Source organism: Montipora foliosa, chromosome 2 (assembly GCF_036669935.1).
Source record: "Montipora foliosa isolate CH-2021 chromosome 2, ASM3666993v2, whole genome shotgun sequence".
NCBI lineage: Eukaryota > Metazoa > Cnidaria > Anthozoa > Scleractinia > Acroporidae > Montipora > Montipora foliosa.
In genome coordinates this window covers 19,336,743-19,351,742 of record NC_090870.1, presented here as the reverse complement: position 1 = coordinate 19,351,742, position 15,000 = coordinate 19,336,743, and the positions used below count along the sequence as shown (strand labels likewise).

The 15,000-nt window shown below is 38.9% G+C and overlaps 1 protein-coding gene across 1 annotated transcript in view; it reads left to right on the top strand.

Annotated features, from left to right (window-relative positions):
- The window catches only part of LOC137992622 (ceramide transfer protein-like), a 28,043-nt gene that overhangs the window by 11,637 nt on the left and 1,406 nt on the right, over positions 1–15,000 (top strand). Inside the window, exons 3-14 of the mRNA XM_068838058.1 lie at positions 1,418–1,528; positions 2,431–2,608; positions 2,807–3,072; positions 4,012–4,104; positions 6,232–6,318; positions 6,420–6,497; positions 8,650–8,739; positions 9,708–9,776; positions 10,200–10,263; positions 11,701–11,918; positions 13,904–14,030; positions 14,959–15,000. The exon at positions 14,959–15,000 is cut by the window's right edge and continues 1,406 nt beyond it. Coding sequence (XP_068694159.1) covers positions 1,418–1,528; positions 2,431–2,608; positions 2,807–3,072; positions 4,012–4,104; positions 6,232–6,318; positions 6,420–6,497; positions 8,650–8,739; positions 9,708–9,776; positions 10,200–10,263; positions 11,701–11,918; positions 13,904–14,030; positions 14,959–15,000 — 1,423 coding nt within the window. The remainder of the gene's footprint in view (positions 1–1,417; positions 1,529–2,430; positions 2,609–2,806; positions 3,073–4,011; positions 4,105–6,231; positions 6,319–6,419; positions 6,498–8,649; positions 8,740–9,707; positions 9,777–10,199; positions 10,264–11,700; positions 11,919–13,903; positions 14,031–14,958) is intronic.

The following is a 15,000-nucleotide window of genomic DNA, read 5'->3' as shown; positions in this document are numbered from 1 at the left end:
AACTGTGTGTAGTATAAAAGGTGTCGTGCCTTAGGCACATGCAAATGATTTATCAATGAACCATGGATGTGACTGAGCTCTGCGGTAATTTGTGCGATAAAAAAGCCCGTTACGTCATAAAATATTATCTGTCATTCTTTTTTTAATTCTGAGTCCTGTTTTCTCGTGCTAGAAATATCTTTTAAGGCTTCCATCTCTGTGTTGCTGTTTGTTGATCACCATCTTGGATAATTAATCAGTCGTGCTTGAATGAATTCGAACAAAATCAGAGCGTGAAGTGACCCATTTTATAGTGCGTCTTTGTGTTTAATGACAGCAATTAACCAGTCAAAATGTCCCATTGCCTCCTGGGAGTAAGACTTACTGTAAGAGATTTTACTCTGTGTAACACCAGAAGATTTTACTCATCAACTGGGGGCATTCCTAGGAATTTCCTATGCCACCTGAGGGGTCAGTGGGTTAATGCAAGGCAAAGAAAATCTGTGAACTTGTTTAAAGGGGCTAAGGATGGGAGTTTTTTGTTTTAATCGAGCAAAACTGCATAGAAGTAACTTTTTTATTACTAGTCTTTTTAACCCATTGATTCCTAGGGGTTCACCATTGATGAGTAAAATTGTCTGGCCGGTTTAGGCCGGTTTGGACGTCAAAAGCTTAATTAATGGGGACATTATAGTTTTTCAGTGAGTGATTAACCCATTGACTCCCAGGGGTTCCCCATTGACGAGTAAAATCATCTGATGTTAGACGGAGTCTGGCCGGTTTGGACGTCAAAGGGTTAACTATTCGAGAAAGAACACTTGAAGTTTAGCAGAAAGACATCAAAAAAATGTTTTTGCTGAGTCTTCCATATTAGATGTTTAGCCATTCCTTCAGGTGAGGTGCAAGAATATCAAAAGTTTAGCCTTCAGTTTTCAAATTGCAATCCATTTCCATCTTTCCCTCCCTTATGTTGAACAAAAAATAAAATTATTTAACATTCTCCTTGCAGTAAGATGGTTTTGAGGAATCAAATTGCATCATCATTATTTTGTGGGTTAGGGTTTTGTTTTGAGGCATATTCGAGCATTACTTTACATGTATGTGGAGGCCAAAACAACACAGAATCCCTTGAAAGGAGTGAATAGAGAAAATTTTCAAACCACAACTGTTAAACCATGCTTTTTCAGTCTCACCTCTCTCCCTTCACTCATTTGTCAAATTTAATGGTACATATAAGATGTATTTTCCTCTCTATCGCTAAGCAGAAATAGAACTTTTTGTCCTGTCTTTGAGTATTAAGAGATAAACTAAACTAATGGACATTGCTGTTACTATACATTCCTTTCCAATATTTTTATACTCTGGGAGTAATTCTTTGAAGTACTTCATATTGTACATTAATTTGCTTGATAGTAAACTTGGTAACTTTTTCTTTCAGGCAGCTGAGTCTGGCTATGGTTCAGAGTCAAGTCTCAGGAAAAATGGTTCCATGCTGTCCTTGTCATCTGTCACTAGTTTATCAACAACAGCATCAACCTCATCTTTCAAGGTTCAACGTACTATGTTATCAGCATTTTTTAGCAGTTAACTTGAAACTTACCTCCGTTGGAGCAGTTTTAGTTTTCAGAATAATAAATATTATTTCTTTTAACATGGATTAATACTATAGCAGTATTTAGCAAGAATATTTTATTGTCTTTTCAACCATCTTGAGGGCAGTAACTGTGTGTACAATGATAGAGATCACCTTGCAGAATTTTAACGGAAAATGTAGAATTTAGGGAACCTACAGTAACCTACATTACAAGTACACTGTACTGTATAGTTTCCTCCAAAACATGACATGTTTTGCGTAAGATGGCCATTAATATTATTTGCATGTAAGTAAACACAGTGAAATGCACAAGCTACATGGCATGTGTAATCGTGTACTAGTCTTAGTAACAAAAAGCATGTTACCGGTAATTGTTCTGGATAATGAAATCAACTGATAAACCATGCATTTTGGACATGTAATCATTGTTAATGTGAATGCTTTGAAAAGCTGCTGCATTTCCCTTACAACAGTGTTTTCCTATTGGGATTTCATTGAAGTGCATGTGAAGATGCACTCCTGAGATTTGTTTAGTTCATTGAGCTTTCAATTGATTTAAGGACCTCCTTAAGTTACTGTCCAAATTTACCTGTGTTTAAAGTCAGTGCAGAAAATCACCTTCAAGTTACACATGTACATGTACATGTATACATTTAGATGTAGTTGGCAGTGGGATAAATGTAACATTATTTACAAAATTTAATGTATGCATAACAATATGGCAATCAATTTAAGCAAACTTTGTTGTATTGTTAATGTTGTTAGCTCTTTGAAGTAATAATGCTTTCTGTTATAATTATCAGTGCTCTCTTTTATCTACAATATTTATTACTGTACTGGTACTTTTATTTTTCCAGAAGGCTAGAGGCTTGCGTGAAAAGTTGATGGAACTTGAGACATTCCGGGATATTGTTTGCCAGCAAATTGACACCCTCCAGGGCTACTTTGATGCTTGTGCGGGAACTGGTACCACTCAGAAACAGGCCCCTCTCACAAATGGACATGACCAAGAGACCTATGACAGCAATGAAGGATGTGAGTCATTGTGTTCTGTGGTAACGCTTGTTACCACTATACTTTGATTACTTGGGAAGCCTGTAAAGTACTCAATAAGTTAGAGGTCATCTCCGATATTGCCTCTTGCAACTCTTACTTTGTGCTGGCTGCTAAGTACAGACTTTGTTAATCAGCCCTGTTACTTGGTCTTTTCAATGTTTTTATTTTTATTTTTAGTGGACCATGACGCTGATGATGAAATGGATGAACTATCAACTACACCTACTCCTGCTACTTTTCGTCAAGTTGTTGGCAACCCTGGCCATAGGAGAACAACATCGGATGGAGCTGCTGTCCTCTCCATTGCAAATGCAAAGGGGGTTGATTTTAGGGGTGAATCAATCACTTTTCAAGCCACAACTGCTGGCATCCTGGCAACACTTCAACATTGCATTGATATAATGAACAAGAGGGAGGAACATTGGCAACAGAGATTGGACAAGGTACAAAAAAATAATTTTGAAGGATAAGCTCAAAGGGCAAATCTCATATAGGTTTACTACGGGAATGATGACTTGAATGTGTTTTTAAGTGTCTGTGAAGTGAAATTACCAGTAATTTCGTTTTTGTGCACTTTTTATACCAGTAGTTCAAAATACATGACTGCAAAATCTGTTGATTTGTCTACTGTTGATTTTACAAGTGCTCAAAGTTGCTTCATTTGGCCTTAAAAGGTGGTTAGGAGAGTGGGTTGAATTTATTTGCAGAAGTTATAATGGATGGGCACACGTGGAATTGACTGGTACATAAAGACATCCTTATGAAAAATTATTGGTTTTTTGATCACAAACAACCCCAATCTGGCGTGTACTTTTCCGTGTGTCCCTATTGGCGCTTACAGGAAGGGCAAATCACTTTAAGACTTTTTAGTCAGTCTGAGAGCTAAGATCCCTTCACAACCTTGAAACCTAACAGACCCTACATGTAGGTTACTGTGACAAGCATTCCCTTATCAACATCCTTCTCTGAATGTTATGCCATAGAAAGATCAAGAGCTGTCAGGAAAAAAACTTTTTTCTCCAGAACTCTGTTTCTTCCACCAAAAAAAACCCAAAACAAAACAGAGTTACTAGCTGTGGCTGCGGTAAGGGCGCCTGTGTCTTTCCTACTCTCCACTGTATTCAATTGACACAAATGATGTCAGTGATTGTTGTCACATGGTATTTTGACCGTGCAATCAAAAGCCTTTTTTTGCCCAAAAGGGACAACTTTTAGCGCTTAAAATTTAGTTTAAACCCCAACTATCTCAAATTTTGCAGTCACATATTTTGATCTTGAATATTAGAAAGTTCTGTGCACAAACAATTTCACTTCATAGGCACTTTAAATTAAAGTTCTCTAATCTCCCTAATAATTGAAGGTTGTTGCATGTCTTTCCATAGGAAGTAGAGAAACGGAAGAAAGCAGAAGATGCTGCCAAATCAGCAGTTGTTAATGCCAGGAAACAAGCATTCATTGGAGGGCCAGACTTTGAGGTAATACGATTGAACAAAATAATATTAATTAACAACTCCAAAAAACTGTTCTCTTTCAGATTTGTCGTGCTCAGTTTTTGATCATTCACTTAACAGAGATGACATTGCTGGCAGAAACGCAAAACATTTAGACTGAGAATTGCACATAGAGACACTGAATAGTGTTGTAGCGTGTCATGATCTTGAAAATTTTTATGGTCATCATTGATACAGATTTCACTGTGGTGGAGATCTCTTAATAATCTTGCAATACCTGTAGCATTTTTGCCTCTCTGCCAAACCTCATGTGGAAGCCTTGTTTATTTGAACCACATTTTCCAAACAATGTATAATCTTAAAGGTTGTTAAGAAAAGAAATAAAAAAAAAAATGGTATTGAAAGGGTGAGACAAAATTAACAGTGTCTTAGACATGAACAGGAAATTGCTTGGCCTTAGAAGAATCTTAAAGTGTCTATAACCCCCTTATTTTTGCCCAGATGTGTCTTTGCATCTTGCCAAGCAAAATGACACAAAGTTTTTGTTTTTTGGTCAAAACCAAAATTTTCTATGAATTTCCAAATTGGTGAAAAATCAAGGGTGGAAAACCCATTCCAAACCGCAGAATTCGCTGAAAGGGGTATGGGCTGATTGTAATTTGTGATGTACATGTAAAACCCTGCCTTCAGTCATTCTGATTGTGACTTTACAATGTAGTCAGAGCTGAAAAGATTTCTGAGAATTAAAAATCAAAATCGATAACACTTCCCACATGGCCTTTTGTAGGGGTCCTTAATACTCACACAGAGTTTCAGAAATAAAAGGTCCACTTCACCTTCCATGCGGAAAGCAGAAAGGTAAGAAACTGACACCGCCATCTTGGCCCATTCGACCCAAATCCAGCACGACTTTTACCACAAAAACCAAATCCATTTTGTGAATAAACACAATCCTGCTCGTGGAATAGGAGATGCCTGAAACCCTTAAACTTCTAAAGGATCTCCAGCTCCCTGAGCTAAGACAGCAGGCTCCCTGAAACATTTAAATCCACTCTCCACGTACCTTGGGGATCACAACCTGGTTAATTTTGAAAAAACAGGGGCGCCCGGTGGCAAGTAAACTCTGGCCAATGATAAGTCATGATTTACTCGTCACCAGGTGCCCCAAGTTTAACTGTCGTTTTCAAACTAACCAGGCTGTGGTCCCTATGGATTGTTGGAGAGTGGATTTACAAGTTTCATGGAGCCCGCTGTCTTAGCTCAGCTAGCTGGAGAGACCTTACTGGGTTTGGGTCGATTGGGCTAAGATGGCGATGTGTCAGCCTCCTACCTTTCGGTTTCCCTTGTACAGGTGTATGGAAGGTGATGGTTATGGTTATTTTTTTAAACTCCCTTTGAGTATTAAGGACAACTATGAACAGCCACGTGGTAAGTTTTGTCAATTTTCATTTGCAATTTCTTACAAATTTCTAGAGTTGAACTTCATTCCATATGTGTCCTGTATCCTACATTGTCATTAATAGAGAGCCTGGGTTACCTGTGCTGTTGCTTGGTCGCTCAAGTTTAGCAAGCCTTTCACTTCTAACTCGTAATCCTCTATTTTGGAGACCTTAGAATCTGAACTGGAAACCAGACTGAAGTCGTTCGAGGCCATTTAGTGAATGTCACTTCTCTTAACAAAATGTCATCTGAATAACAGCTGTCTTCTGCTTTTGTTGTTGTCTGTCCTCTGCCTTTGCTCTGTTTGCCCTGTTACATAACTAGTCCCAGTCTTCCTTTCACTGGTTGTGGGGCAGAAAAACCATAATTCAAAAATGCGTAAAAAATTCCAGTTCTGACCAAAAGGAAAAATTTTTGTGCTATTTTGCTCCGTGTGACACAACAATTCGTCTGGGTAAAAAAAGAACGTTGTGGGAGTTACAGGCACTTGTGCAGTTCTGAATTCTGTAGTTGCTACCTATTTACTTAATATTAGTGTGGTGAAGTGGAATTGGGGATCAATGGACACAAATACAGCAAGTTGGCAGGGCAGGTTTGGAATGTGTTAATGCAAATCTGGCTCTCAGATCACTTGTAGCAAAAACTGTGTCACACCAAGGCTGATTTTAACATTTTTAAATTGACTGTATTGATATACTGTCTTGGACATAGGAAGGACCCCACAGTGCTTTGAATGAAGAAGAATTCTATGATGCAATTGAAGTGGCTCTTGACCGCCAGGATGAAGAAGATGCTATGGTGGGTTGCTAAACCGGAATGGCTTTTAATCTCTGTATTTAACTCACGCTGTCCTTTTTCAGGAACTTAAACAACTAATTTTTTCTTGTTTGCAAATGTAGAAGGACTTTCAAGGCAGCACATTTGTGCCTCCGTCAGAACTTATTGAGCAGGAGCCAGAGCACAGGATGAAAGCTGAGGTAACTTTAATATTATTATTAGAGATGCTTTGTATGACCTATAAAAATCAATAGAGTTTGTATGTTAGTTTTGCTAATTGGTGCTTCAAAGATGGATATGGTTACTTCTTGTACTTATTTTAGAACAATAATAATATTGGGAGTGGTATATTTTTAAGACAACATAACTTGCAAGAGTTTTTTTGGGAAATAAGTAGGCTTCTATTGATTAGTTCTTTCAGAGTGGGTTGATTTGCACTAATAAAAATTTATTGCAAGACCTTGCAAGATTGGTTGTGAAAGCAACGTACATAGACAAACGTTGGAACCTAGCCCTATAACTGTGCAAGAGAGCTTACTCGCAGGCTAAGAAATTTCAAGCATTTGAATTGACCATAAAATAATTTGCTTTGAACAAAGTTTTTGTGGCTGATGAAATTCTCAAAAGCAAAGTCATCAACGTCGAGTTTTGCAAGTTTGTTTTCATCCGAATTCGCTTTATTTCATACGGCGATTCAGCAATTCTCTAGAATTTCACAGAGATCTGTTTTCAACACCACCACAGTAAAAAACAAGCATTACTCAATTGGCATGATTTCTTTTTTGACTTCGAAGTTTCGTCTGATGCTTCTGGTGCACTGGGGTATGTTGCCATGTTTTAGCATCATTGGTTCTCTGGTTTGTGACTCCCTTCTCAGGTCTCTCAATCAATTGAATTCAAAGACCTCTTCCCTATTGTAGTAGCAGCCTACACTTGGGGTCCACCCTGGGCCTCCAGAAGGGTGAACTTCCTGTCAGGCAACAGCTCAGTGGCGAACATTCTGTGGTTCAAAGCAGCCAAAGTACCAGCTCATCACCAGTGACCTGTTACTGGTTATTCACTGATCCTTGGATTTTTCTAGCCATTCCATGCGCTGGGCTGTCATGGCATCTTTGGTTTCCTACGTGCAGGGGAGTTCACGGTCAACTCTCCGTTTAACCCCGACTTTCACCTTACAGTCAGTGATATTCAAGCAGATTCCTTGTTTAATCCAAGAAGCTTCAGGGTTTATATCAAGTGCTCCAAAATGGACCCCTTCTGCCAAGGTTGCTACATCTACATAATACATATCTGTGGCTCCACTCCTGGCCCTATGTTTCTCCTCTCAGATGGCACACCATTAAGCTACCAATGGCTGTCTTTGGCACTTCAGTCAATTCTTTCTTCCTTGGGAGTTCCTGGTTGTTTTACGAGCCATAGCTTCCGCATTGGTGCTGCCACTTCAGCAGCCTCTTGTAGTATAAAGGATCATCCCATTAAGACTCTGGGCAGATGGTCTAGTGATGCTTTCCAAATATATATTTGCACTCCTGTCCACACCCTTGTAGGAGTAGCCAATCAGCTCTCCTGACAGGTATCTTTCTTTGCTGGCTTCCTTTCTTTGGCTCATTGTTCTTGTCCTTTTTCAGTCATAATGGGTACCTCAGACCTTGGGTGGGTCAGGGCCATGGCTTCCCCCAGCCATGAGCACTTTGTTCTCTCTGACCTTCACCTGTGGTCAGCTCGGAGAGTCCCTTGGTTTGGAATGGGGTCCATGGCTGTGTTGCGGGGATTTGCCAGCCATGTGGGTGGTTTTTTTTTTATCTAGGGGCTGGCTGGCCACAGTGGAAGCCCCTGGATACTCAAGGCACCTACCTCCCATTTTAGCAAGGCAGCTGGTTAACTTTTTTTCCCCTTCTTTACTATTCTATACTCTATAGATTATCAAATGAATGCACATGGTTTGATGGTAGATTATTTTCAAGCAAAATAATGTTGATTCTTTCATTGGTTTTTGTAGACCACTTTCTTCTTATGGCTGCTAACTTGTCATTCATTTGTATTCATATTAATAAGACCTACTGCCCTCAATTTTGAACAAATATTCTTGACTGTTTCATGTCATAGTGAGCTTACATGTACATGTAGAAAGGCTCATTAGTGTTAAAGAAGATTTGGCTGCCATTATGAAAGAGGTTTGTACATTCCCTTGACAGGCATTGATACTGAGCCCAAAGGTGACTTTTGTAACACAAGGGGGTTTTCTGTTGGCATAGTCTGGTGGTTTTGTCTTTGGACTTAATAAATAATATTTACAGTGTTTTTGTAAGTATCAAGCTTTGGTATTTGTATTTGCTTATTTTCAATTTGCAGGTTGATAAATGTTTGAATGAGTGCTTCCAAATAATTTCTGAAAGTGTTGATCACAAATGGAGTTTGGCGTATGAGGATGGTGATATGAAGGTATGATGTTGATTTAATCTCGATAATGAAGCTATTGATCATTTCAATGGATGTCTTGATCACACGTCCTCACTCAATACAAGTACAGACGAGTACTGTAAACACCTGTACAGCTTTACATTAGACAAGGTGCACTCATAGATCAGCTGTGCCCCAAGTTTAGAAGCTCAGTATTTGTTTAAGAACATTCTGATGAAAATTCAGCATGGGTTTCAAAAACATCTGGAATACAATATTTTAAAATACATAAGTTAGTGATAATTTGTACTCTCAGTGAACAGGCAACTTTCTAACCTGAGTACAGCCGCCCGCTCTCACAGGCTAACAACTTTCCAAACTGTCACAGCAATGATGAATACAGATGGAAGATGGTCTTTTGGATGTGATGTTTTTTTGAATGTACATTGCTACCACATGTACAATGTTTCAGTAAAATATGAAGTTAAAAAGGTTGCTGTTATTCATCGTGGTGAAGAACAATAGTAATAATAAAGTATTCTCGTTTGTCTCAGGATGTGGTCACTTGTGATGTAGATCGCGACGTTTTGACTGCATACTGCTAGTCTTCATCAGGCGATGAGGTCGACTGGTTATGCGTCAGCAGGATGCTCCACTGCGATGTTTGAATAGAGTAACCGATGTATCAACAAGGGGCTGTTCTCTAGGTTGTCCCATTGAGGGCATGCCATTTTTAAGTGCTCCCAAACTCCACATTTTAAAATCAAAATTGAGGATCTCCTTTATGCGGCTATATGTTGTCATTTGTCAAAATGACTTAATCTTAAGTTTGAAAGAATGTCTTTAATTTTTTCAATTTTAGGGGGGAAAAGTATCTGACTTCTGAATGAAGTAGTCGACGCTTTCAGTACTTATTGAAACCACTTTGTAACCATTTGGTATTTTAACTTTCTTTTTTTAATTTGGCCAAATCTTTGGTTGTAGTAAAAAATGTATCCCCTTATCCTCAGGTGTACCGGCGGGATTATGAAGATGGCGGCATTGTCTGTGATTTTTTAAAAGCTACACACACAGTCACAGTAAGTTGTTGAATTGTTTCTTGCAAAGCTGAGGTAGCAAATGTCCGGCACACTTTCCACCACTCTATCTCGTTCATCAAGCATAGTTGTCATCAAGACATTTTGGATGACATAGTTTGTTGAACATGTTGCTGCTACCTGTTAATAAAAATTATTATATCTACACAATGTAACATAATTTTGGTAGCAATGTATTACCAAGATCCCAGGGGCTCCACACCCTGTACCTCGCTTCTCACAGCGTCTTCCACATTATTTTTTGTTAGAATGCCGGTAACACAAATGTCTGTGTTGCTCTTGCAGTGAAGTCCACCTTTAACCAAAAGCTAATATTAATTTTAAGCCTTATTGTATTTCTTGCTTCCCAATTGGCATCCTTATTATGCCAAATATTTTTTGTGTTTTAATTTACTGTTTACTTAGGGAATTACCGCTAGGGAAATGGCTCATTACTTTTACGACATGGATGTTCGCATGGATTGGGAAAGTAAGTACAGTGTACTTAAAAGGTCTTGTTGTTCATTTAAGTTTAACCTGTGAGCAAGCTCTCTTTGCTTGCTTGCAGGCTAATTTAAATTCAACGGTGCCAGGGCTCTGTGTTATTGTGAAGTGAATCATCCGTTCTTATCAACACGTTCTCTTCTTCAAATGAAGGATTATCCTTCATTGTCAGTTTGTTCCAATTAAACTATTATCCTCCGTTTAGATTACTCTGTCCCAGGACTTGTAGTAGCAGATAAAAAGAAAAAAGTTAAAGAGGCCCGTGGACAGGATTTGAACCCGGAGCACCCACTTTGAAGAAATTGTTTTTATCGACTTAACCACTAAAGAAAGATGGGGTAGTCTAGTGGTTAAGTGAAGGCGTTATTAATCAAAGGTTCCCAGGTTCAAGTCCTGCGATTTCAGACTTTAGGATTAGGCTTTTAAACAAAATAATTTAGTTCATTTCCCATAATCCCTATCCAGTGTCCAAAATGAACGATAATACATATACTTCACTTGGATCAAATTAACGATTAAAAACAATCCTTCAATTGACGGAGAGACTGGTTGGTTCTTATAGACAAATATTTCTAAGTTCAGGTAGCAGAGTGAAATGGTGTTAAAATTAACAGCAAGACATATTCTGAAATATTTGATACATGACTAGGTTTTTTTAATTCTGAATTAGTGCACCACACTGTATTATTATATTACTGTATAAGCTTAGCTGAGATTAGCCTTCCAGTGGGAAGAGTAGATGGGTGACAATGACATTTTTTCCACCAAACTTCCTGTTTGAATTATAATACCTGATCTGCCAAACGCCCTTACTCGCAGTCGGAGACTGAATTGCTAAGGGCGCGGCTCGACGAGATCGGACGAAAGCAGCTGTGCTGCCGGCTAAGCGCTCGGCCCCTGAACACGACCCATATGTATGACCTCGGAGCACAGCACCACAGCCTGATAGAATAGGCTGGGAGTCGATGTTTCTCAGGGAGGAAAACCGGAGTAACCGGAGAAAAACCCTCGGAGTCAGGTTGAGATCGACTGAAACTCAGCCCACATACGATCTCGGGGCCGAGAGTGGAACCCGGGTCGCAGAGCTGGAAGGCATGGTTGATAACCACTAAGCCATCCTGACTCCCCGTTATACTACAGAAAAAGGGTCACTAGACTGGCAGAGCTGTAACATTACGTTGAGTATGTAGTTTTTTCCCCTAAAAGAAATGAACAGAACAAACGAAAATAAATAAGGGTACCAAAAGTGGTATACGATAATGAAAGCTTATTGTAGCTCAACACAGGTTGGTGCAAGAATCCCTGAAGACTTTGTCAAAAGTTCTTCAAATGTCGTGGCTCTCAAAGGAATCTTATAATAGCGATTTTAATTTATCACTGGGCACAGCAATGAAGTAACTCGTTATTCCTTCCTTTTTTCCAGCTACATTGGAGTCATTCAAAGTGTTGGAACAACTGAGTGACAGCACATTAATAGTGCATCAAATTTATAAAAGGATGTGGCCATCTTCTCAGAGAGACACTGTATTTTTATCACACATACGGGAAATCCCTTCATATGATGCTGGTGACAGAGAAGTGAATGAAGTTGGCAGACCGTGGATTGTTATGAATTATTCAATTGAACACCCGGATGCACCGGTAGGGCTTTTAACTGTTAATACAGTGATTTTATTATCGCGTTATCCTGCAGTGACAATGCGAGCGCCAGGCTGCTTCTTGTCTTAAAGGCATAAAGAAATATTTTTTATTCTAACTTGTCTCTGCCATTTGAGACAGGAAAGAAATGAGGTAAAATCAGACGAGTCTCTTTTAAATGCTTGTAAATAATGCTTTGTTTTTATAGTGAAAGTGCACTTAGCTATCAAGCTAAGAATAAAATGGAACAGAAATGCCCCCTTCGCCCCAAATCAAGGATGAAGCCGCGTGAAGGCCAAAACGCGCCATCTTCCCATCACTGATTTTGGGGGGAGGGGTGGTCTCAATTTTCCATTTAATTTGTCCAAGATTGTAGTTCATAGCCATCCAACTTTTGATAATTTGAAAGAAATAATTCAAACTTAACAGAAACGTGATTGAGAACCCCGACTAGCTGGTAGAGTTAAATCCGGGACAACCGGAAACAAATCCAAAGCGGAAGTCAGAACGGGACTTGAACCCGGAGCAGCCGCATGCTAACGCAATGCCGTAACCACTGAACCACGCCCCGGTGTCATTTTTTGTTAAAACTTTAGGGAAATCTGATGTTTACGGTAAACGGGTACTTTCATGTATATATGTTGTGGTTAAATTTTTTCTTGGTTACAACATTTTTCTAATTTAAACCAGTTCGATTTTGATTTTCCTTTGTTTGAGATTATGAAAATGAATATTAGACCTAGAAAAACAAAAATTGAATTGGTTTGAAAAAATGAACCACAACATAATATGTTGTAATTATACCTGGACTTTTACTCAACAAAGCAAACACTGTGATTGGTTCATTCTCGGTCACCTGCCCCTGATCAAATTGAAATGTATCCCGACTGGGATACAATCATGCAGTTAGTTTTTTACCCGCACCGGATACAACAGCACTATATGATATATAGCAAAGCACTTTTAAATTTATTTGTATAACAAAGTAATCAATGTCTGGTCTCTCGGGAAACAAGTTAGTTTTGTTTTCCCGCGAGTCAGATCTTTTCCTGGAGAGGACTCTCGGGAAAACAAAACTAGCTCTTTTCCCTCGGGAACATACATTAAGTGTACATGAATATTATTATCAATATACGTGGCCAAATAGAAAATCGGCCTCTTCAAAACACACGCTCAGCGGGCCGCAAAAGACTGACAGGGGGCTGCTAATGCATTATCAGCCCTACAGCTGATTGGTTCTTGCTTCAACTTTGTGATATGCCTATTATTTATAGACGATTTTACGCGTTTTTTCGGTAATTTTAAATAAGTTCACTGGACTGAGTTGATTCTTTAATAGCTTGTTCAATCAACACTTACGTGATGATTTGAAGTGACTTTGAATTCGTTATTCACTTAGCTTGTATTATTGAAACTCGCATTCTTGATATCATTTGGCCTTGTTTATTGATAATAATGATAATGACATGACTTTTTTCGGGAATATTGTTTATTTGCGCCCTTGTAGTGTCATTTGCGGCCCGAGCGCGACACTACGCGGGTGCAAATAAACAATATTCCCTCAAAAAGTCATGTTATTCCCTTATTAATTTGCACATAGCATACAGATAGTTGTACAGTTTGTCTTTCTTATTGTCTTGTCATTTTATAAACCTAGCCACGCGAAATGTCGGTGTGGGTCGAATAGTCCAGAGATACTTGTCCAAGCGGTGGATGAACTCGTTGCTGTTCTGGGGTGCCATTTTCTTACTCGCTTCAGGCCAATTGAATGGAATCGTGTTTGTCATCTCACGAAAATATGTCAGAAGGCGACCAGATTATTTAGTTGAAAATGAATGAAAATGAATGAAATAGGAAAGTCTTTGCAAAATTTGAAAACGTTTTGAACCGATTGCTTAGTAGTGTTATGATAAATATTTCTTGAGCGTGATCTTAGTAGGCCCCTTTCGCTACTACCAAGTCAGGTGTAAATTTATTTCCTTCCTTAGATCAACAAGTTCGTTCGTGCTGTGGCAGTAGTGAGCTTATTTTGTCAAACCTTGATTGAACCCAGAGAAGAAGGAAGTAAACTCAACCGAGATCATATATCCTGCAAAATTACCTATATTTCAAATGGTAAGTACTATATCCTATCTGGCAATAGCTCAAATTGTGGTACTTCCGACGGGTTCTTGGTGGAAAGAGCAATGCGTCAGGTGAAAACTTGTGGAAAATAAACCATCTGAAAAAATAGACTTGAAATGAAAAGTAATTTTCACTCTCTTTTTAAAGCGAAAAAACTGAATTCATTGTTCTTTTAGCTTCGTTACATTTAAATCTGAGCTGTGGTAAAGTGAACATTCTATTGAGAGTGTTTTTTTACGTGACTTGATTCCTGTTTCCTCTTGTTTTTATTCGTTTGACTTTTTTGGTTGACTAATAAAGAGCCACAAGAAAATGAAACACTGGAACGAGTATTTCGCTCCTGTGGCTGACCGCATGTAAACAACGTGCCATCGCTTGTCTGGGAATTAAATCAGTCTCGCAGCAGACTGGGCCCATGGGATTAGTTCCAAAAAGTAAAAATATACTTTTACACCTAAGGTCGTCCTTCGTTTTACTTTACTTGTTTACTTTTATCATCGCCTACGATCTGTGGATGCGTGCCGTAGTCATAAAAGGTCATCATAATCTCCCTCTAATTGCAATAGAACGCTGTTCACGCCATGTTGCGTTGAACTTTTTTCGCCACTATCTTCTTGTTGTGCAGAAGCAGAGTTTATAACATAAATAAGTGGTAAGCTTATAGCAAGCCCCGCAAGACTTGCTTGTTTCTTTCTAAAGTTTGTCACTGATTTGATGAGAAATTGGCACAAAATGTTTCGAAAGTCGGTCATAGTGTAGTCTACCGGTAGTCCTTTTTTTAGTGCGAGTCGTAAAGTGCAGTAAGAACAGACCAAAATAGTGGCGATCGGATTTACGAGCAACGCCATTTTGAATACTACTCTGCTGTGTTCGACACGAGTTTGAAACTCTCAGACATTTCTGTCTTGTCTTTTCACAGTGAATCCTGGAGGATGGGCACCACCATCTGTTGTGCGTGCTG